At 45.3% G+C, this 24,260-nt stretch overlaps 1 protein-coding gene across 1 annotated transcript in view; it reads left to right on the top strand.

Annotated features, from left to right (window-relative positions):
• BICC1 (BicC family RNA binding protein 1) overlaps positions 1-24,260 on the top strand; it is a 228,461-nt gene that overhangs the window by 99,770 nt on the left and 104,431 nt on the right. Inside the window, exon 3 of the mRNA XM_044659220.1 lies at positions 1,293-1,362. Coding sequence (XP_044515155.1) covers positions 1,293-1,362 — 70 coding nt within the window. The remainder of the gene's footprint in view (positions 1-1,292; positions 1,363-24,260) is intronic.

Here is a 24,260-nt window from a genome sequence, read left to right as displayed (position 1 = left end):
CCTCCCTCCCTCCTTTTCTCCCTTCCTCCCTTCTTTTCTCCCTCCTTCTCTCCCTCCCTCCCTCCCTCCCTTGCCCCCTCTCTCTTTTTCCTCTCTTTTCTTTCTTGCTATCCATAGCCCAAGACAGTGCTTGGCACATAGGGGACGTGCTTAGGCATTATTCCTGGAATGGGGTTGAGTTGGCATAGTGTTTCCTTAAACTCCAGCCTGCACATTCCCTTCTTTTCCGGTTGAGCTGTATCCTGGGTTCTTCTTGGGCCATGGATGTGGGAGGAAGTTGTAGCAGGAAAGTGCTGGCTTCTCATCTGTACCACAGGGAAAATGACTGAGAGCAGATTCATGGCCGACATCTTGTTGGAGGCTCTGCCTCAGTCTTAATGAAATACAAATGTGTCCAGAACAGTTTTTCCCGGTGGAGATGAAGGGAAAAAAATCCTTAGTATGGGCTAGCTGGTGTCAGTTGACTCTGCACGGATTATGTTAAAGGATGTTGCAATCCTTTGGCAAATGCTGAGGAGATGTTGATTCAATCCCAGAGTCTCCAAAGGCTCCGGAATGCCCTCCGGATCATTGTTTGTTCACATACTTGGCACGGCGTTGTCTCTGGATTGAAATCCTCCAGTGCCTGGAATAGTGGAGTGGGAGTTGAGATAGGCTCACAGATGCTTGTGATGGTGTCAAAGTCTTGTAATAACAAATCTGCTGGTGAGAGGGTCCCCCCCCCCCTTCTTCTTCTCCAGATAGGTTTATTAGATTGTTTCACAAAGAGAGCAGTTCATTTTGGGTCATTATAATCCAGAAATTTAAACCAGAAAAAAGTCCATCTCTAAATGTGGGCATCGTGGTGGCGCACTGGACAGAGGGCTACTGGTCTGGAGCTCACATTCACCTATATGAGCTGAGCAAATCACTTCAATTCTCTCCCAATTTCCTCACCTATAAAATGGGGATAATTCAAGCACCCACTACCTTCTAGGTTTGTTTTTTTTAAACCCTCACCTTCCGTCTTGGAGTCAATACTGTGTATTGGCTCCAAGGCAGAAGAGTGGTAAGGGTGGGCAATGGGGGGTCAAGTGACTTGCCCAGGGTCACACAGCTGGGTCAGATTTGAACCTAGGACCTCCCGTCTCTAGGCCTGGCTCTCCATCCACTGAGCTACCCAGCTGCCCCCTACCTTCTAGGTTTTTATGGGGATAAAGTGAGAGGGTGTTTGTAGGGGACTCTGCAAACCTTTAAGCTCTGTAGCATGTGCTCTTATTCTTGTTCATTTGTGATTTATTTTCTTTTCACAGATCATGGAGGAGACGAATACCCAGATTGCTTGGCCATCAAAGCTAAAGATTGGAGCGAAATCTAAGAAAGGTATGCCACCATGCGGGGAAGGTTGCTGATCTTGATGAGCAAAGATGTAGAAATGACTAATTTTGAAGCTGGAATCTCAGCATCCTTTAGTTACATAACGCTCGTCTCTAACCTTTTCCGGGGACTTTGGAGAGCCTTTGTTTGTCTGGGAACACGGTCATGGAGGGGAGCGTTTGCCACATTTCCCTCCTAACTTTCATCACAGGCCACCATTTCATTTTTATAGACGACAGTATTTGAATGGAATCTCTGGATGGCATGTGACGGGGGTAGCTTAGAGGTTCAAATCTGCCAAACCAATCAGAAGTGAGAGTTTAAAAAAATGAAGATGGTTCATTTAAGTATATAACCTTCTGCTGTGCCCTGAACATGTTTCCTGTTTGAGAATCACAGAGTGCAAAGATAGGATTCCAGAGTCGAGGAGCCGTAAGAAAGCTTTCTCTTCCCCGGGGGGTTTTGGCCTCAGGAACTCCTTCACTCAGATTTTCCTTTCTGGTTATGTGTCTCCTAACCTCCGTTATTCAAAAGGGGGTTGGAAATTTCTGGCATTTTCTTCCTGGCCGTCCATTTTTTCCACCTTATAATCTCCTCTTACTCTGTGATAGATGGTATTTAGGGCTTGGCTGGGGAGAGGATATATTTTCTTTTTTTCTTTCTTTTCTTTTTTTTTTAAACTCTTACCTCCTGTCTGTAACAATTCTAAGGCAGGAGAGCAATGGCTAGGAAAATGGGATTAATTGACTTGCCTAGCATCACACACCTGGAAAGAATCTGAGGCCAGATTAGAACCCAGGTACTCCTGACTCCAGGCCAGGTTCTCTGTCTGCTGAGTCACCTAGCTGCCCCTGAGAATGTATTTTCTTCCATTGTCTACAAGAGAAACTGTGGGGCAGTGTAAAGAATGCTGGATTAGGAGTCCAGGGATCTGGGTTCAAATCCTGACACTGCCCCTTATGATCTCTATGACCTTAGACAAGTCACCTGATCTCATGCCTCTTTTCCTTCAATTTTAGAATGTATTGGTGAGACTAGATGACTTTGGAGATTCCTCCCATCCCCAAATCATGACCCAGTGAGGTCTCCCACAATGGATTGGAAATGTCTTCTGTTTTTTTTTTTTCTTCCCTTCATTTATTTATCTTTGGGATGGATTGCCAATAGAGTGGAGAACTCTTTTTGAAACGAGGGCTTTGTTCCCAATCCATTCTATGAAAAGGAATTTTGCTTCATGCTTTTCTTTAAACCTTGTGCTTTATATGAAATTTGGAGTGAAAAAAAGTAATGAATTTCCAAAGGAAGCAGAGATCTTTTCTGTTAAGAATTTTTCTGTTTTCTGGTTTCCTACTAAGGTCTTGGCTTTAGTGCTTTTCCTTCATCCTCCATCATTGAGGATCTCCTCAATATAATTTTCCCAGTAATTTCTCATTATTTCTAGTCCTGCCTTTATCTTGGAAGTTTGATTATATAAGATGGCCCAAAGGACTTAGTTCAGGTGGAAGCTTTGAGAGCTTCTAAATGCTTCTGGGCAGCTGGTATCGATCACACTGTTTTGTCGTGTCCGTGTTGTCTGTTGGCCAGAAGTTGGCCAACATCTATCATGGCTACAATGATGGCAAATGCTTGTTGAGTTGAACTGAATTGAATTGGATGTGTTGAGTGAATGTTGGTACCAATCCTTCGCTAGAATGGAATCTTATACCAAATTGCCCTTCAGGAACTTCTCCGCCATCTTTCTTTTTGACATTTCCCTGAGTAAGACGCACCCCCCACACTCCCATTTCCAAGCATTCAGGCCTTTCCTCCCGACGCCGCTACAGGGGGGTAATACCAGTATCTGGATCGTGTTTTTGCCAGAACGGGGAGGCTTCTCCTTCAGGAGCCTTGCTTTGCTCAGGGCATGGATCTGCAAAGGATATGATGGCTTTTTCCACATAGAGAACTCTTGGTATGGGAATGCCCTTTGTCACAGCCAACTGCAGTTCTTCTGTGCTTCAGGAGATAGCCCATGAAGAAGTAAGCATGGTGTAGGGAAAAGCTCTAGGCTCAGAGGCCCTGGGTTCAAATCCTTCCTCTGACATTGCTACTTATGTGACCTTGGCTGAGTTACTCAGTATCCTAATTTGTATAATGGGATGGTTGGACGTGGTGGCCTCCAGACGCCCCTTTTTCATCCCTCTGCCCGTCATATGTATGTGATCTTAGGGGGTTACCCAAGGCTCACAGAGGTGACTTACGCCCAGGATCATACAGTGTGTTATTTAAATCTACTGGGGTTCGATTTGGAAGTATTGTATTGAGCCTCAAGATATGTAGTGTTTGACAAACTTCCTGTGGACACGTGGGGGACCTTGGAACTACATTCCCCGTGATCCAATGGGTTTCCGGTTTCTCTCTTTGAGACGTAAGATTTGAACCCAGGTCTTCCTGACTCCAGATCCAGCTCTCTTCTCAGCGTATCACACTATTTCTTCAATTTGTTGTTGTTCATTTGTGTTCAGTTCTTTGTGATCCCATTTGAGGTTTTCTTGGCAAAAATACTAGAGTGGTTGGCCATTTCCTCCTCCAGCTCATTTTATAGATGAAGAAATGGAGACAAACAGAGGGAAGTGACTGGCTCAATAAATGAGTGAGGACAGATTTGAACCCAGGTCTCCCCAATTCCAGGGTTGGCGCTCTGTCCCCTGTGCTATCTCTCTGTTCCATTTATAATGGGTCAATAAAAGTCACTGTTGGACAAGTGAAGAGAAAATCTTCCCCAGGAGCTCTGCTCAGTTCTGCTTCTTTTCCTCTGAAAGCACTGATGGCTGAGAATGGACTTGTCACCCGTTGCTCTCAGGACGTTAAGATCTGGGGCAGCCGCTGGGGGAGGCCTGGGTTATGGCCCCGGCGAGGGCTGGCGGAACTTGTTTGGGATCAGTTTTGTCCCTTCGGCGTGAGGATCTGGGCAGTGCATTTGAGGGCAGTCAGGCCCCTTCACACATGGTACAAGTTAACTTCTGGCCTTGCGCCTTCGGCCTGGCCCCCGCTGGCCCCATGCCCAGAGACGTGGCTTTCTTAGTATGTAGGTAGTGCTGAGCGAAATGTGCCAAGAGGAAAAAAAGACAAAAGTCCGCCTCTGGGGCATTTACGGTCCCGAATCCGTGGGGGCAGCCTCATGACTTCAGTGTGCAGCTGCACTCCTTAGAGTCGACGGCGTGGATTCGGCCCGCTCTTGGCCGGTGGCCCTCACGCCTCATTTCTGTATTTTAGGAAAGGTGCCATTCACAGATGAAACCTGCTGGTCTGGGATTCGCATTCAGGAAAGATGGAGAGGCTGAGCTGGGGGAAGTTGAGGGGCAGCGAAACAAACAGCAGGTCTTTCCCCTCCATTGTCGAACTCTGAACTCCTAAGCCAGCTTTCTCCCCCTCCAATGTTATTCAGGCGACTTACAGGGCAAGTTGTATAGCGAGGACTCTGCCCACGGCTTGAACTGTGGTTAAACTTTAATTCTTTGTTTTTATAGGGAGCAGAGACGGTATGTGTGCTCAGAATCCATAGGAAACCCTCAGACCAGGTCATGAGATGTACCGTTCCTCTGGGATCACTCTCGCTGGCAGTCCTTGTTTTTCTTGTGTCCAAATTCCCAAAGATCTTCTGGCAAAGAGCCAAGGGAGAAGGTAGGTGTAGGGCCATCTTCTCTCTAGCAACGTCTAGCAGAAAGAAGAGTGGTCTTTGCTATAACATTAGCAGACCTACGTGGCACTTTCTATATGTCGCCTCATCCAGAGACCACCCTCTGAGGTACAAGCAAGAGATAATATCATTCCCATTTGACAGAAGGGAGCACTGAGGCCCAAGGAGGTTAAGTGGTTTTTGTAGGGTCCCACACTGAGTCGATGTTGGACACGAGGTCTCTCTTGAGGACAAGACCAGCCTACTCTCTTCCCAGTTTAGTCCAATGGTTCTGCTTTTCTGATAAAGTAGGCGGAGGTTTCTCTCCCTACTGGAAGGGCTCATGAATTGTCTGGTAGCTGGCAGAATGAAAAGCAGAAGGCCTGACTCATCCATAGGCCCAATGATATGATCTAGAATGATCCGTGGCCTTGGTGGGGAAAGGCCGCCATTTTCTTTTGGGCTAGAAGGCATTGCTTCTGGTAGCATCACTTCCTCTTTTTTGATGTGATAACTGAATTGACCATAGAATGGCTCTAACCCTTTCCTTCCCTGTTTAGGTCATTAACTTGCCCATAGGGGGTGCTTAATAAATTCTTCTTAGATTGGAGGCTGATAATGGCCCATTGACACCAAAGAGTCAGCCAGTGCTGAGCTTCCACTAAGCCGTGGTTTTCTAAAATTTATTTTAGGGTACGTGTCACAAGGAGGAGGCCCTGTTGCTTAGTGAGTCAGGAGAACCAAAGAGAACCTGCCTCAGAGTCAGGAAGATGGCCTTCTTATCTACCGGGCCACCTAGCTGACTCAGCTGACCATCCGGCCCTCCCCACAAGAGGGCAACGAGATGTAGGAGAGATAGTACTGGATTTGGCCTGGGGGATCAAATCTTAGCTCTCCTGCCTGTGACCTGGATGACTCGGGGGCTAGCCCTTGATCCTTTCTGGGCCTTGACTTCTGCATCTCTAAAATGGGTAGGTTGGACTTGGTGACCTTTGAGCCTCCCTCCATCCCTAAATCTGTGGTACACACGCACTTCCTTAGGACCTTTGGCAGCATCTTGTCCGACTGTCTCGTTTTACTGACAAAGAAGATGAAACCAAGAGAACAAAAGTGGTTTGTCCAGGGTCCACATGGAGTTAGTGGGTAAGTTCATTTAAGATCAAGAGTGTCTCTGTCAGGGAGCCCAAGTAGGAAGAGTTAGAATTGGCATTCTCCACGGGGCATGGACTGAGGGATTGGAAGAACATTTCCTGATGTCTGAAATGTGCAGAGTCAATGAAATGGAAGAAAGAAGTGTTTTCTAATCAGAACCTATTGTCGTTGCATAATTTTAATCTTTCTGCAGGAGGAGCAAGACAGCATAATCCTGGACCCAGACTTAGGAAGCTTCTGAGCAGCTAGCAGCGAGACTCTGGGCAAGTCACTTAACCTGGCCTGGGCCTCAGGAAACTCCACAAACTGCCCACTGAGTGGCAGAGATGTCGTGATTTGCCTAAATACACATGAGTTTGGGGGACTGAATACCTTTAAAAAGAGACAATAGGGGGCAGCTGGGTAGCTCAGTGGAGTGAAAGTCAGGCCTAGAGACGAGAAGTCCTGGGTTCAAACCCGGCCTCAACCACTTCCCAGCTGTGTGACCCTGGGCAGGTCACTTGACCCCCATTGCCCACCCTTACCAATCTTCCACCTATGAGACAATACACCGAAGTACAAGGGTTTAAAAAAAAAAAAGAGACAATAATTGTTAGTGAATAAAAAAGGAAAGAAATAATAAGAGAGTCACTCTTAGAGACACAGTGAGCCTTGCTTTGTTGAAAGGAATATAAGACATGCATATAACTCTAATTACAATAATGTCTAACACTCATCCAGCACTTTTGCAAAAGCATTTTACATACATACTGCATTATTAGTTCATATGTATTATTATTTGATTCTCCCAACAACCTTTGAGGCTTATTATTATAACCTCTTTTCAAATGAGAAAAAAATGCATCTGAAAGAAGTGAAGAAGTTTGCCCAGGGCTCCAGAGTAGATCTCGAACACGGGCCCTTTGAGTTCAGTATATTCAAGCCCACGTGAAATTTAGCTGCCTCTAGTTTTTAAGTGTAAATTTCCTTTCTTATTATGAATTGAACAATCTTCAATAAACAAATATTTCCATATTCAGAGATAAAAAAGATTGTACATTACACCTTTATTTATTTATTTATTTATTTATTTTTTAAAATTTTAAACCCTTAACTTCTGTGTATTGACTTATAGGTGGAAGTGTGGTAAGGGTAGGCAATGGGGGTCAAGTGACTTGCCCAGGGTCACACAGCCGGGAAGTGTCTGAGGCCGGATTTGAACCCAGGACTTCCCGTCTCTAGGCCTGGCTCTCAATCCACTGAGCTACCCAGCTGCCCCCTATTACACCTTTTTTTAAGGTACACATTAATTATAAAGGTACCATTCTGGGTTTTCTGTTTCTCTTTTTATCTTCTTATTTCTTTAAAAAATTTTTTTAAACTCCTTCATTTTTAATATTCATTTTAATTGCTGTCTTTTTTTATGTCACCAAAGTTTCTCCTAGTATTCCTACCCTTTCCCCATCCCAGAGTGCCATCCTATATAAAATAATGGATTTTAAATTTATTAATAGCTATTAATAATAAAATATCATTCATTATATTATTATTATTTTAATTGCTTATATAAGTAACATTTTCAATTAAAAAAAGAAACTGAAAAGAAACAAATGAGCAAACTGATCAGAACCTTGAAAAAGTCTGAAATTATATTCAGTGATCCCCACCTTTGGACCTTCACCTCTGCCAAGGAGAGGGGTTGAGGCCTCTTCTCATGTCTGGGACTGTGCTTGTTTTTTGTCATTTTACAGCATTTGCTTTTGCTTATTTTGTCATTGCTCTTTCCATTCACATTGTTGTAAAAGTCCCGGTGCCTGTTGTCTTGTTGATCCCACTAATTCCACTCTTTATCAGATCATCTCAGTCTTTGTAGACTTCTGTGTATTCATCCCAATTGTTATTCCTTATAGTACAGTGATAATATGTCCCAGGAGGGCTGGCACCTCTGGCCTGAGGGCTTGTTTCAGGGCTGCTCCTCTACCTTTGGTGTCTACCTTCCACCCAACTCTCTCCTGTCGCTCTAAGAAGCTGTAGCACACACAGCGGCCTCAGCTCAGTAAACCATCTCAGCAGATGGGCTAAACGAGGTTGAGGGTAACCAGCAGGTCTTAAACCACCCACCCGTGGTGACTTAGTGGGGTGTCTACCCCAAGCATGTAAAGACTCCCTGGCAGAAGGGGAGGAGGAGAAAAATTTGTCCAGTGGCCAAGAACATGGCGTGAGCAAGCCCTGCGGAATGCCTAGAGCTTGGTCAGACATGGAAGAAGCCAAGCTCATCCATGGCACTCCAGGCCATCGCCAGTCACCCAGACTTTTGTCTTGCCACTGGACTTTGGTGACTCGGGAGGAGAGAGTGACAGCTTTGTGCAAGTGTCTCCCCTCAATTCACATGCGAGTCATGACATCACCATTGGTCCTCTTCAGCAATGAAGGACAAACAGCATGATACAATTCCACTCACAGGCCACACTTTGCTTAGCTCTTTCCCCCTGGATGGGCATCTACTTTATTTCCCGTTCTGCCTCTTAACTGATGTAATTCTTGGCATTTCTATCCCCAAATGACACTCTGACTAATGGAAAGGAAGACCTATTCCACCTACCTTTGACACGATACTATTTCTATCAGTAAGGCACAGTGGGACCTCATAACTTAGACCAACCGGGCCGGCTCTTTTTCCTTGGAATTGAAAAGGAACCTCAACTAAATCATAGTGTATTTGGAAAGAAATGCAGATTTGTTACTCATAAGGGAACAGCAGACTTGAACTCAATTCCTTGCAGTTGCCAAAGTGAAGTCTTGCCAAGGCAACTTGAATAAACAGATAAGAGGGATGGCTAACGAAAACCTCAGAGATGGCGTGTCCGAGTGGCTTCTCTGATACTTGGAAATCTTCTTTCTTCCCTTTTAACAAAGTCACTGATTCTCCCATAATCTTCTTGATACTATTTGCTGAGCAGACTTTTCTTTGTGGATGGACTTGGGTAAATTTCAACTGGGTCCTGATCTTGTCTAAACTATTAGAGTGATTGGAAAGTCCCAAGTTTGTTTGTTTGGGATGAAAAGGGTTCTCCACTGTCTTTGCTTCTTAAGATTTGGGGGACGGAGGGGTCTTTAGAGACGATCTACTGGCAAATTTGCAGGCAAGGTTTTCCCTTTACAGGTAGGGAAATGGGGGGAAAAGAGAGAGAGAAAATGACCTGGTCCCATAGAAGAATTCTCAATGAAAAGCTAAACTAAGGGAATAAAAAATAAAATCTGAATAAAAGGATCATAGATTTCGAGCCAGAAGAGACCTTAGAGACGATTTGGTTCAAACCCTTATTTTTCAGTTGGGGAAACCAGGACTAAGGTAAACTCTCTTACCCATAGTCACACAGTTAGCAGGTGAGTGAAGGAGGACTCGAACCCAGGTCCTTTGATGAGAAATCCTTTGCTCTTTCTATTGTACCACACTGTGGTCTACAGGCCACTTTGCATCTATTATTTCATTTAGGCTAAGAGATCATAGGATCGTGGACCTTGAAGGCCATCTAGTCCAGCTCCCTTATTTTACTGATAAAATTTTACTGAGGCCCAGAGCAGTGAGCAATTTGCTAGAAGTTGCAAAACAGCCATTGGCAGAGCTAGGATTTGAAACCAGGTCCTCCGACTCCAAGCCCAACAGGCTTTTCACTGGGTCACACTGCTTAACTCCTTTATGAGAGAGGTGTAAAATTGGGTTCATTTTACAGTTTTGGAAACTGAGATTCCTTGTTTTTTTTTTTTTTTTTTTTTTTAATAAACCCTTAATTTCGGTGTATTGGCTCCTACGTGGAAGAGTGGTAAGGGTGGGCAATGGGGGTCAAGTGACTTGTCCAGGGTCACACAGCTGGGAAGTGTCTGAGGCCAGGTTTGAACCCAGGACCTCCCGTCTCTAGGCTTGACTCTCACTCCACTGAGCTACCCAGCTGCCCCTGAGATTCCTTGTGTTTAAGTGACTTGCTCAAGGTTGCAAAGCTAGTAAGTATGAGAGGAGAGCCCATCGCCAGCCTGATTGACCTCAAGTCCAGTGTGCTCTCCTCCATCGGGACTGCCCCAGGTTGGACAGGCATACATACATGCCTTCAAGTGGGCTGTGTCTCATGCTTGGGTTTGAGAGAGGCTTGGTCCTGGGCTTTGTTATTTTCTTTCTTTCCTCAAAGTAAACAAGAATCACCAGAATTCCAGGATGAGTTAGCATTTTTGGTAAGATGCCATCAGGATAAGCGGAAATGTGAGAACCTCTTAGCCTAACCTCCCCCTGCCCCCATGTCCAGCCTCCGCCTCATCCCCCTCCTCTGGTCCCTGGCTCCCCACACCTTTGGGGGATGGTCCTATTCACCAAGGTGGCTTGAGGGACTAAAGGTATTGATTACTGGGGAGGAGGAGCAAATCTCTGGGCTCTCTGCTTTGTGGCTGATCTTCTGCCATTGTTCTGTGAGCAAAAAATAGGGGTGAGAGCGAGGCTCCTTACATTCCCCTTTCCTAGTGGTTCTGGGCGGGGTGGGAATGGGAGGGTTGGAGCAGGGCTCGGTCTGGAGGGCTGATGGCTTTAACCCACAGGATCCCTGAGGGGGGAATTCAGATTAGAAATCGTTCCTGGAGTTTGAATTCCAGTCTGCTCCTGGGTGGGCCTAAACTCTGACCCGAATAGATTCAGCTTCCTGGCAGTCAGAGGATCATAGATGCCGAGCAAGGGGAGATTAGAATCATCTCTTCCTACTTGCCTTATTTCATAAGTGACAAGTGGTCCACTAGAAAGAATACAGTCCGTTGATCACGAGCACTTATTATGCGCCTTGGACTGTTCTAAGCAAAAGCATTGTATAAAGACAAGAGTGGGAGACTCCTGGGCCTCCCAGAGATAGCAATATATTCGAATGTATTTCCGTAACTCGGCTCCCCTGGTCTTCAATGCCATCGATAGGCTGATGATTCTCAAACCAGTGTCTTCTGCCCAAACTCTTTGCTGACCTCCAGACTTATATCATGAACTGGATGTCCAATAGGTGCCTTAAGCTCAATATGTCCAGAATGGAACTCATTATCTCCTCTGTCCCCCCACCCTCAAGCCCTCCTCCTGTCTTCCCTTTACTATCTAGAGCACCACCATCTTCTAGTCCTTCAGGCTTGCAGCCTGGGAGTCATCCTGGACTCCTCACTCTCTCTCAGCCTCCCACATCCAATATGGTGCCAGGGCCTGTCAATTCACCTTTACAGCATCCTTTCAATATGCCTCCTTCTCTCCTCTGCCACTAGCCCCACCCTGGTATAGGCCCTTAGTTCTCTCACCTGGATTGTTGTAATGGCTTCTTGTTGGTCAACCTGCTTTGAGTTTCTCCACACTCTAGTCCATCATCCAATTTAGCTGTCAGAGTGATTTTTCTGAAAAGCAGGTCTGACTATGTCACCCCATCTCCCGCTACTCGGTAAACTCCAGGATAGAATATAAAGTGCTTTGTTTGGCATTCAAAGCCCATTATAACCCAGCCCTGCCTTCTTTTCCAGTCTTCTTATACCTCAATCCCTGCTATGTACTCTTTGATCCAGTGACACTGGCCTTCTGGCTGTGCCTCCAACCCTCCTTCTCTTGACCAGATATTCTTCTCATCTCTCTCTAGTACTTACAATGGTCTCCATCCTTATCTTGACCTCCTACCTTGCTTGACCTCCTTGAAGCCCCCTCCCCCCCCAGCTAAGATCCCAACTTCTACCAGAAGCCTTCCCCAGAATCTTAAAAATCTTCCCCAAATCTTAGGCCAGAAGGGGCTAGCTCTTCAGGCAAAGTCCAGTCCCATCAGCTCCAGGGCCACAGCAAACTCCTTTGGGAGGTATGAGGAAGGCATACCCACAGAACTCTATCTTCAGTCCTAATATCCATGATAACAGCAGGACAGTAGTGCTCAGTGGCTGAAAGCCAGCGGACCAGGTTGTGAAGAGATTTAAATGCCAAGCAAAAGATTCCCCCTCCCCCCCCCCCCCCGATCCTAAGGGGTAACATCTTCAGATCACGACTTTAGGAATTCCTTTGACAAATGTATAGAGAGGCTGGATTGGAGTGGTGAGAAAATTGATGCAGGGAGACTAGTTAGCAGGGCTATTGCAGTAGTCCAGCTAAGAGGTGTTGGGAGCCTAAACTAAGGTGGTGGGCATAATAATGAACAGATGGAATTGGACGTAAGAAGGAAGAGTTGAGTATAGTACCAGAATGGTGGACCTGGGTGACCAGAAGGTTGATGATGTCCATGATGTAACTATGGAAACCCACAGAGGAGATATTCCCTACAAGGAGATGGTGTTCAACAATGTCAGATGCTGCGGTGAGGTCAAGAAGGATGAGTGTCGAGAAGGAGCCATTAGATTTGGCAACGAAGATCTCTTTGGTAACTTGGAAGGGAAGACTTTCAGTTGAGGTTGGAGACCAGCTGCTTCATCTTCTTGCCTTCCAGTTTCCTTGACTATAAAATGGAGGAATGACACCCTCTTACCTCCAGGATCACCTCCAAGCTTCAAATGAAGAATTCTTTGATTCCACAAAAGGAAGTGACTTATCCAAGGGACAGAGGTTCTCAGTAACACGAATGAGCTTTGAACTCATTTTTCCTGACTCTAAATTAAGTATGCTTTCAAATATACCCCAATGAGGTGAATAGACAATGAAGAGTTTCACCTTCCTGGATTGGGGGCAGAAGAAAATAACCTCCTTGAAGGCAGAAGTAGTTGCTAAAACGGACTCTCTAGGCATTTAGTAAATAGTCGTTGAGGTCTATCAGAGGGACTGCTTTTACAGATTTTATCTGACCCCTGAAAATTCACCAAAAAATAGAAGGTGAGGGTTGGCTAGTTAACTCTCAAGCCTTGGCCTCACTCCTTCCATAGATAACGTTGATGAATTTCCCTTCCTCTCAGTAGACCCCAAAGTTGAATAATTAGGCAATGAAAACCACAGTTAGCCACAAATATTTCACATTTAAATTCAGGACCACAAACCATGTGAGCTGGTCATTAATGGGCTGCTTCCCCATAGATTTTTGTCTCTAAACCAGGCAGCTTAGGTCTAAGGGTAGCCCCAGAGCATGTTAGGGAAGGCTTGGAGATACGCTGCAAAAGTGAAGCCCTTGGATAGCAACCTTCTTGGGAATTGCCCCATTAGGTTTGACTGGCTCAGGCGGCGGGGCGGGAACGGGACACTGGCTCAGACAAAAAGCCAAGAATGGAAATAGTCAACTGAAAGAAGCATTGCCTCCTGGATGATGTAAAATGTATCTTTTAACCTTTTTAAAGCTCAGTTGCCTCATCTGTGAAATAGAAAAAGGCAGCTAGGTGACTGCAGTGGATAGAGCACAGGGGTCTGTAGTCAAGAAGACCTGAGTTCAAATCTGGCCTCAGATACTTACTAGTTGTGTGACCCTGTCAAGTCACTAAATCCCGTTTGCCTCAGTTTCTTCATCCATAAAATGAATAGGAGAAGGAACTAGCAAAGCACTCCAGTATCTTTGCCAAGAAAACCCTAAATGAGGTCACAAAGAGTTGTACGTGACTGTAAAATGTTTGAAAAAATAGGGAAAACAATGGGTGAAAGCAGTGAGGTGGATAGAGTGCTGGACCTTTGTAACCAGGAGGACAAGTTCTTATATTCTACCTCTTGACCCACTCTGATGACTCTTAATAGTTTCTCTATGCCTCGGTTTCCTCATTTTACAGTGGGAACAGCGGAAGCGGTATTACCTACCATCCAGGGTTATTGTGAGATAATGTGTTTAATAAAATTTGCAGAACTTTCAGTTGTTATAGAAATATCTATTGGGGGCAGCTAGGTGGCTCAGTGGATAGAGGGCCAGGCATAAAGATAGGAGGTCCCGGGGGCAGCTGGGTAGCTCAGTGGAATGAGAGTCAGGCCTAGAGATGGGAGGTCCTGGGTTCAAATCTGGCCTCAGCCACTTCTCAGCTGTGTGACCCTGGGCAAGTCACTTGACCCCCATTGCCTACCCTTACCACTCTTCCACCTATGAGCCAATACACAGTATCGACTCCAAGACGGAAGGTAAGGGTTTAAAAAAAAAAAAAAGATAGGAGGTCCTAGGTTCAAATCTGGTCTTAGATACTTCTTAGCTGTGTGATCCTGGGCAAGTCACTTAACTCGTTACCTAGCCCTTACTATTCTTCGGTCTTGGAACTAATACATTGTATTGATTCTAAGACAGAAGGTAAGAGTTTTTTATTTAAAAAAGAAAGAAAGGAAGAAGAAGAAAGAATGAAGGAAAGAAAAAAAGAAATAACTCAGCTTATTGCCTTCTTCCTGGACTCTCAGTATTGTAGTAGAAAAAAAGTTTTTTGTGAACTGTGACGTCTAAATTTTCAATTCCTTGTGCGCTCTGAGGACCTCTCCATGAAATCTGAGCTGAGGCAGTTTTGCTTTCTAGGCCTGAGTTTTCTTTTCTATAAAATAAGAGCTTTATTTCCTTGAGGAGGCAGTGAACTAGAGGGGCCGAGTGCTGCCCACCTTCTTTTGGGTCCATCGCATTCACAGGGCCCGGGTTGCATGATTTTTTTTTTTTAAACCCTTGTACTTCGGTGTATTGTCTCATAGGTGGAAGAGTGGTAAGGGTGGGCAATGGGGGTCAAGTGACTTGCCCAGGGTCACACAGCTGGGAAGTGGCTGAGGCCGGGTTTGAACCCAGGACCTCCTGTCTCTAGGCCTGACTCTCACTCCACTGAGCTACCCAGCTGCCCACTGGGTTGCATGATTTTTGAAGACTTTATCTCTGGGCAGGCAGGCAGTCCTCCTGTAAGGAGGAGGAGGAGGAGGAGGAAGACACGTGTTCATTTCATTTTTTTTTAAACCCTTACCTTCTGTCTAGGAGCCAATACTGTGTATTGGCTCCTAGGAAGAAGAGTAGTGAGGGTGAGGCAATGGGGGTTAAGTGACTTGCCCAGGGTCACACAGCTTAGAAGCATCTGAGGCCAGATTTGAATCTAGGACCTCCCATCTCTAGGCCTGGCTCTCAATCCACTGAGCTACCCAGCTGCCCCCCACATGTTCATTTCTAAGATGTCAGAGGTATAGTTTTTTACTGGGGTAACTAACCTAGGTCACCTCTTGGCCCACTGATTGCTTCCTAGCGGTCCTTTGTTTTCCTCTTTGCATAGCCCCTAGGGATTGTCTGGCCTTTTCTTAGCTTATTCCTTTCCCCCTCTTAAAATCTTATCTTCTGTCTTAAATTTGATACTATGGATTGGTTCCAAGACAGAAAAGCAGTATGGGCTAGGCAGTTAAGGTCAAATGACTTGTCCAGGGTCACATAGCTAGGATGTGTCTGAAGCCAGATTGTTAGAAGGCTGCTACTTCTTTTTTTTTTTTTTTTTTTTTTTTTTTTTTTTTTTTTTAATTTTAAACCCTTTACTTCTGTGTATTGACTTATAGGTGGAAGATTGGTAAGGGTAGGCGATGGGGGTCAAGTGACTTGCCCAGGGCCACACAGCTGGGAAGTGGCTGAGGCCGGATTTGAACCTAGGACCTCCTGTCTCTAGGCCTGGCTCTCAATCCACTGAGCCACCCAGCTGCCCCGGGCTGCTACTTCTTCATCAGTTTGGGGAGGGGGGAATAATATATGTCTCTAGCTGCCTTTTTCTCCTGAGGCATGAGACCAGACTTTCCCTGATTTTCTGTAGGTTTTTACAGCCATATTAAATAGGGAAATCCTCAAGGGGCAAGAAGAGCAATTCATTGAATAAGAATAACATTTCAATAATAGTCATGGTGAAAATTGCAGAGGCTTAACGGGTCTTTAAGAGGTTCACTGTAAAAATTCTGCCTGAATTAAGGCTGATGAGCAGGGACAGTTCCCTGAGCACCCCGATCCCCCTGTAGGAATCCTTGTAGGGTCTGGCTTACATATTCTGGTGAGGGCTTTTGCAGGCCCATATCACTGATTCTGCATTGGAAAGGTCAGTCCTTTGAGTTGGGTTAATCAGAAGCAATAGGGTTTGGACCAGAAGATTCCCTCCAGCTCTGAGACTAGGACCTGTGAGGCCTTCTAATACATGATTCTAAACTCCATTGCTGTACAAATGTGACTGCTGGCATTACTAGCTCTGAGGCCCCTGTGGGGTGACAGAGGGCCACTTGGCTAATGAAGTCCCTGGGTACTCCTCGGGCAGCTTCCTTTCACACTGCTGGCTCATCCTCCCACAAGGTTGCAGTGATTCTGGGCTTTTCCCCCTCTTTCATCTTTTTTATTGAAAAACAACTTTTTTTCCTTCTGATTAACAGGTGTCTGTTTCCTTCCTATATTCTTCCCCAAATAATGAAAATAACAGCTATGCAAAACAAATTCCCATAACGGCCAGGTCCCAAATTGCATTGGCCCCTCCTGCACCCCCAGCCATCCTCTCTGCGTCAGGCAGTGGGGAGCCACCTGCTTCTTCAGTCGTCATCTGTGTGCGCCATTGATCCGAGTTCCAGCTTCTCTCCCTGGTTCCTCCTTAGACAGGAGGTAGCTGTCTCTGTCTCTGTCCTTGTCTCCATCTCCATCCCTTCCTCTCCTTCCACCTCTAGAGCCCTGGGGCTCCACCGCAATCTTCAGCCAGTGTAGTGGATGACCCATGTGTATCTGGCTCTCTCTCCTGGGACCGAGAGAAGGAAGGCAAGGTTCAGTAAGCATTTATTAATCACCGACCATGGGCCAGGTATTGTGCTAAGCCCTGGGAAAACAAATACAGGCAAATAAGACAGTTTGGCCCTCCAAGAGCTTACATTCTACTAGAGGGAGACCACATAGAGGGGAACTCAAAAATGCTGGGGTTGGGGAGGGGATGGTAGCCATGGTGAGATCTGGAAAATCAGGATCAGAGCCAGTGAGGGAATGGCGATTGGCTGGCCTGGGCTGCTCCCCAAAATGGTGGACCTTGGAGAAGTTCACCAATGGGAGGAGAGGGCCAGCATAGAAGAGGGACATTTCGGGGTAAAAAGGTCCCAGGGTGAGGAGGCTGATGTAGTGCCTGCCCAGGGTCCAGTCCAAGTGATTGGGTCTCACTGTTTTATTGCCATAGAACTAACCGATATACAGCCTAGGCCTCGGGAGATGTGGGCATAGGACTTCAAAAAAGCCCAAAGGTTAGTTAAAACTAAAATGACATTTTCCCCTTCTCAGTTCCTGGATCCCCTGAAATCTTTAAGTGGAGCCCAGGCTCAGAGACTCTCCTGGAGAAGGCCCCCTTGATGGGGTGAAGATGCAGCTAAATGGGTACGGGGAATGGTGAAGGGCTCCTGTTAGCATCAGAGACCACCACAATCCCCAAACCAGCATGATGTGAGCCTCCAGCTCTGAAGCCAAAGATGGAGCTTCTTCAGATCTGGGAAGGGCTGCACAGGGTCTGGCTGCCCTCATCTCTTAGTGCTAAACTTGGATCCCATTGAATCTATTCACCACTTTCCACGTCTCCGGGGAAGATGCTCCTTTGCTCCTTCTGTTTCTTTGCCTTCCAGCTCATCCCTGTTGGGAGAAGGCCAGGAAGTGTACTTCACTATTTGTTTGTAGGTTCCTTGAGGACCGTGAGATGATTTTCTTCTGGTTCGCCCTCAGTGCCAGATTTTACCAGCTCGGTTTTCTGGTGTTTTTCGTGAATTGGTCTCATGAATGAAGCCACTTCATTTGGGGTCAGGGCTGTGGCTTCTGGTCAAGATCGTCCCCCGGTTCTGGTACTAACTTGTGAGTCATAGCCAGGGATGGGCCACTTGGAGCGTTGTTCCAGGGGATGGGGCGTGGTAGTAGTGGGGTGCTTATTGCCATGCAGATGGAGGCGAGGCAGATTCTTCACGGTCACAACCTGGAGATTGATGGCTGTGTGCCTTATACCTCTCTCAGCTGCCTTGGATGGTACAAAGACTCTTCCAGCCCCAGGCAGTGACCTCCAGCATCTTGTCACCTGCCTTCACTCTACAACCTCCCTTGGGGGCTTTGGCTGGTCTAACCTTTCTCCTGGCATAACTGCTCCAGAGTGGAGGCCTTCCTTTGAACCATGCCTACCTGTCCGCCATGTTTTTGCTCCTTTTGAAAGAATTCCTGGTCACAGTCTGGTAGGAACCAGCCCATTTCTCAGCAGTGTTAAGTTATGTCAGACATGACATGAATAGTGGTGCCAAAAAGGATGTTTGGGAGTCCAGTAGGCATGCTGCCCTTGCTTAAACCGTGGTGGGTGCTAATAAATAAAAATAAATATTTTCCTTACTCAACAATTCAATCAAATTTCAATCCACAAAGTCATTAAAAAAATCTTTATCTATACTCTGAAAGTGAACTCAAGTAGTCTATCGACGAGCATGCAAGTGCCTGCTGTGTGCCAGGGAACGGAGAGCTAGGTATGGGATGTGCGGTGCTCCTTCCCAATCCTATTTTTACTTAAACTTACTAGCTATGAGCTCATGGGGAATCCCGGCTGTGCTGGACCAGGCTTCTTCAGAGCCCTCCTTTGTTAAATCAGGGGCCTGGCCTAACACTTGCTTCTACTTGTAGATCCTTTGAGTGTACAATAGTACTTGTGGAGCCCCATCACAGGTTAGTGTTTTTGTTAACCCCTTACCTTCCATCTTAGTATCCGTACTATGTATCCATTCCAAGGAAGAGTGGTAAGGGCTAGGCAATGGCAGTTAAGTGACTTGCCCAGGGACACACAGCTAGGTTGTGTCACAGGTTGGGTGTGAAGAAAGATGCCATGCAGTCCTTAAAGTGTTGGCTTCAGAAATGGAGTTACTGCCATTTTCGCCAAAACTCAGGGTTTTCTCACGTCTCATACTCCAATGGAAAGTTTTGTCTGGCAAGCTGGCTATAGGCCTGTGTAAAAGAAGTGTTGAGGGGTTTCAATGTACCTTTTCCACAAAGTGAAACATTTGAAAAACACTTGAAAGTATAAAAAGGATGCACTTCCCTAGATGTTCTCGAAAGATCTTTCTTAGAGTTTTGCTTTCCAAATTTGTGAGCCACAGATCATAGAATTAAAGAGCTGTAAGAGGAAGGGACCGCATAGGCTATGAGTCCAAACCTTTTATTTTACAGATGGGGAAACTGAGGCCAAGGAAAGTTAAATGATTTACTGAGATTATAGTGTAGAAAGCATCAAAAACAGGGTGACCCAGCAATACATTCCATATATGATCTCTATCGTCTCTCTCCTGTCTGCATGCTTTTGGTTGTTTTGACGTCCTAGTTACCAGATGAATATGGAGCTCAGAACAGGTCTCTGCCTCCTTAGTGTCCATAGGATCAAAGGATCTAGAACCAGAAAGGCCCTTCTAAGTCTTCTAAAACAAGCCCTTTATTTTCTAGATGAAGATAAGGCCCAGATTGGCGAGAAGGGATTTGCCCAAGCTCCTACAGGAGATCCTGAGCCGAGCTTGGATTCAGACCTAGGTCTTATAATTCTGCTTTCAGTGTCTCCCCCACCTTAGTCCCCTGCCTTTCAGATATAATATCCTTGGACCTTTTCCATCTTCTCTAATCTTTCTCCTGCTCCCTTGGGGAAGATTTTTATTTTTTTTTCTTAGTGGAAAGGAAGGTATCATATACAGTGTTTGCTAATCCCTCTTGTACAAGTGGAGAGTCCATTGAAAAATAGCTTGAGTTACACTGGATCAACTATCTTTTTAAGCCATGATGAACATTTTTCAGTTCAAGAGTGTAAATATTATTAGTGAGCTCAGGGATGCCTATGGCTTCACTATCTTTGCTATTTCTGTAGTGGTCTGTAGTTCAGTCTGCAGAATGAACTCGCCTCCCCTTTCTCTTATTTCACTAAAGAAAATGAAAGCAATCTTCTCAGAGCCATTTCGCAATTGATAAATGGTTAAAGGATATGAACAGACGGTTTTCAGAAGAAGAAATCAAAGCTATGAATAGTCATGTGAAAAGTGCTCTGTGTCATTATTGGTAGAGAAATGCAAAGTAAAGCATCTTTGAGGTGCTACCTTACACTTATCAGATGGGCTAACGTGACAGAAAAGGAAAATGACAGATGCTGGAGGGGATGTGGAAAAGCAGATACTAATGTTGGTAGAGTTGTGAACTGTTTCAACCATTCTGGAGAACAATTTGGAATATAATCCAAAGGGCTATGAAACTGGGCATAGCCTTTGACCCAGCAATACTGCTATTAGATCTGTTTCCAAAAAAAGATTAAAGAAAAAGGGAAAGGCTATTTATAGCAGTTCTTCTTGTCGTGACAAAGAATTGGAAATTGAGGGGATGCCTATCTATTGAGCAGTGGCTGAACAAGTCATGATATATGATGTTCATGGAGTACTATTGTGCTATAAGAGATGATGCAGGGGATGGTTTCAGAAAAAACCTGGGAAGACTTCTGTGAACTGATACAAAGTGAAGTGAGAAGAACCAGGAGAACAGTGTAAATAGTAAAACCAAAATTGTAACAGTGATTGAAAGATTTAGCTACTCTGATCAGAACTGAGATCCAAGACAATTCCAAAAGATCCACAATGAAAAGTATTATTCACCTCCAGAGGGAGAACTGATGAACTCTGAGTGCCAAATGAAGCAGACTTTTTAACTTTATTTTGTGTGTGTGTGTGTGTGTGTGTGTGTGTGTGTGTGTGTGTGTGTGTGTTGCAACATGGCAAATATGGAAATGTATTATGTGTGATGTCATATGTATAACTGATATCACATTGCTTGTGATATCACTTGGGGTGGGGGAGGGAGAAAATTCAAAATTTGAAATAAAAAAAATAAATGTTAAAATTTTTTTCCAAAAATATAATTGGGTAATATTTAATGAAATGAAATAAAATAAATCTTAAATAAAAATGAACCTAGGGCCACTCCTGCGTCCTCACGAGTCATTGGAGTAAGGCTTTTGTGAATGGTTTTACACATAGTTAACACTTGATAAATGTTTATTGAACTGGAAAAAAAAAAAACTTGAAAAAAAACCAAACAAAAACCTTCCCCAGTAAGGACTCGAAGAAGGGCCTTGTCCTTTGGTCTTGTGACTTCTGTTGGTTCAGGAATCTGGAGTATTTAGGACAGTGTAGCCTGGTAGTAAGAGCACTGGTTAGGAGACAGTGGGCCTGGGTTTCCAACTTTGTTTTGCCACTCGCTTCCTTTGAGACTTTGGGTCAATTGCTCCCTTTCTCCTGGCCTCAGTTGCCTTATTTGAAAAATAGAGAATCGGCCAAGATATGCCTTCTCTCTTTAAATCTGTGTTCCTTTTGTTGCATTCTCATGATTCTGGGAAGTTGTATTCCCAAGCTATTCTCATTGTTGCAGGACAGAGCTTAGAGGAGTAGAAAGCCCCCGAGGTTGAGTCTAGGTAATATGAAGAAATGCATGTTGGAGTGTGCGTGTATCAGAGAACTTGGGTCAAATTCTTGGGTTTCCTGTTTATGTGATCTTGAGGAATTCTTCTGTCCCTTGGGGCCTCAGCTTCCTCATCTGTAAATTGGAGAAGAATAGATGAAATTATATTTAAGGGCCTTTGAAGTCCCAATTCTTGGAGTGGCTGCATGGCTGCCTTTCCCTCTTCCATCTCACTGGTGAATGTAGGCCACAAAGAAGGCTTCTTCTGTCATTCTCCCCTGTATGGACCCTTCATCCCTGGTAAGGTCTAGAATGGCTCTTTCTTATTTCCTGACTAGATGAGAAACATCAGACTGTCATACTGGGAAGATGGAGTTTTCCTTCTCTCCCTGATACTTCTGAAAGTGATTTCTGTCCTCACAGAGGCTTATTGACATTCCTTCCTTCTATCAAGACTCAGCTCACTGTCTTCCTTCCCTGATTGCCCCATTCACCCATCTGAAAGCCGCAATAACTTTTTAAATATAAACCTAAATTTCTTTTTAAGTTTCTCAACTCTGGGAATGAGGAAGAGCCTCAGGTAGGAGGTAGTTGAATTGATTCTTGAAGGGATTTTAGAGTCAGATCTAAAGAAGTGCATTCCAGGCATGGGGGACAGTCTGTAAGAAGGCACAAAAGGAGATGGAGTTTCTTGTGTGAATAAGAAAACAATGGTGGGGACCAAAGTATGTGTGAAGGGAAGCAAAATGCTGGAAAGTTAGGGTGGGATCAGCTTGTGAAAGTCTCAACAGAGGAATTTGATCTTAGAGGCACTAGGGATCCACTGAAGTTTATGGAGCAGGGGAGTATCCTTACCAGGCTTGTTCTTTTAGAATATCCCTGGGGCAGCTGCCTAAGAGGAGGATGATATCCTTAAAGGACCAAGGTGGGTGACTGCTTCCAGGTTTTTGCACAGTCCCCCAAGATTGCCATCATTGCATTCTTCCTTCCACCTTGTGGCTGAACCCAGCTCAGCTGCCTCCACCTCCAGCGACCTTTCTGAGTCTCTCAAGTTGTTGGTGCTTTCCCTCCTGCTTGGAAAATATTGTTGGCCTCCAGTTCCCTGTGTGCGTGTTGTCAGTGGAATGGAAGCTGGGTGAGGGGGTGATGTATTTCTCGAGTGTGTCCAGTGCCTAACCCGGCACCTGGCCCAACCAATATTTGTTGTGTTGAATCGATCTGGCAGAAAGGCGCTGCTCTCCTCTCCCCAGTTAAGACTTTCTTATGAAATGCGAGATTTTCTCAAGCTCTCCAGTGACTGACCAACTGCAGCAATCTTGACCGTAATTTCTGTAAAATAATACAGTAACAATGTGGTGGAATGATTTAATGTGCATGGCCGATCCAGGGGGAAACGTGGTCTGAGCATCCGTAAGAGTCCTGAGGCTCCCCTACGACACCGGGACTCTTGGAATAGTTTCCAGGCACATTAGGCACTTGTCAACAACAACAGAGAAAATATCCTTAGAGAGGGGAGCAGGAAAAGGAAGGCCGGATAGAAGAGGAGAGGGGAACCTGGAGCAAAACGGCTTCAGGAAGAAACATGACCTGAGCTGGTGAGAATGGGGCGTCTCGAATGTCTTTCCAGGGCGGCTTGGGAATCCTTCCTTGGCAGCTTCCAGCTGTTGGGTTTTTCACTAGCTCTGATAAAGGATCACGTGGGGGAAGGGCCTGAGCCATGCCATCATTTGGGGGGGCTTTGTTTTTCTCCCTGGACAGTCAGGGGTGAGTGATCTGAGCCAAGCAAGAAAGAGTGTTTCCATGACTTACAGCCGGGTTGTTAACTGTTCTCTGTGGAGAGTCTGCGTCATACTCTTGACAGTAAGAAGTAGAAACATTTCATTCTCAGTGGAGTTCTCCTCGTAATCACTTTAGCAGCTGATAGAAGAAAAGCACTTGAAATCCGGGCCTTTTTGATAAAGATTCTAGACCAAAGGCAAGAATGTACCTTCCTCACTGGAGGAGGCAAGCCAATGGGCCTGGGCTTGGTTTCCTTTTTTTTTTTTCTGAAATGAAATAAGCACTTTTCTGAAACAGTGACTATAAGGCAGAATTCTCATTGGCTTTCCTTATAAAATCAGGTATGAGTCCTATGCAAGCATTTTTGTAGGAGAGGACTGTATTTGTGGTGTCGATGGTGTCAACAGAATGGCGGAGGGCCCCTCTGCCCCCGTGCTCTGTATGGTGCTTCTGGACAGGACTTCATTTGGTCTTTAGCCTCCCTCCTGAGCTGTACTCTCCTGGGGAGAGGACAGCCAGTAGAAGTTTATTTTCTCCCTAAAATGCAGACATTGTATGTATAAGAAAGACATCACGGTGTGGTTCCTAATAGACTGGTTTGACCTTGGATTCAGGAAGCCCCGGGTTCAGTTCCTGCCTCAGCCAACTTCTACTTGTATGACTTTGGGCCAGTCACTTAACCTTTTAAGTGTTCTAGGCAATATAGTTGTACTTTATAAGTTACAGATGAGTTGCTGATCTGCATATCTTGAAGGAGTTTCTATACTGAAAAAATTAAAGTTCCAGACACCATTCTAAGTTTGTCCATCTGTCCAACCATCTACCTGTCTACTGATCCATCTATCCATTCACTAGCTATCCATCTACTCATCTACATCTCCCTCCCTCCCTCCCTCCCTCCCTCTTTCCCTTCCCTTCCCTTCCCTTCCCTTCCCTTCCCTTCCCTTTCCTTCCTTCCTTCCTTCCTTCCTTCCTTCCTTCCTTCCTTCCTTCCTTCCTTCCTT

The sequence above is a fragment of the Gracilinanus agilis genome, chromosome 2, assembly GCF_016433145.1.
Source record: "Gracilinanus agilis isolate LMUSP501 chromosome 2, AgileGrace, whole genome shotgun sequence".
Taxonomy (NCBI): domain Eukaryota; kingdom Metazoa; phylum Chordata; class Mammalia; order Didelphimorphia; family Didelphidae; genus Gracilinanus; species Gracilinanus agilis.
Note: the sequence above shows the minus strand (reverse complement) of the source record. Positions and strands in the feature narration are given on the sequence as shown.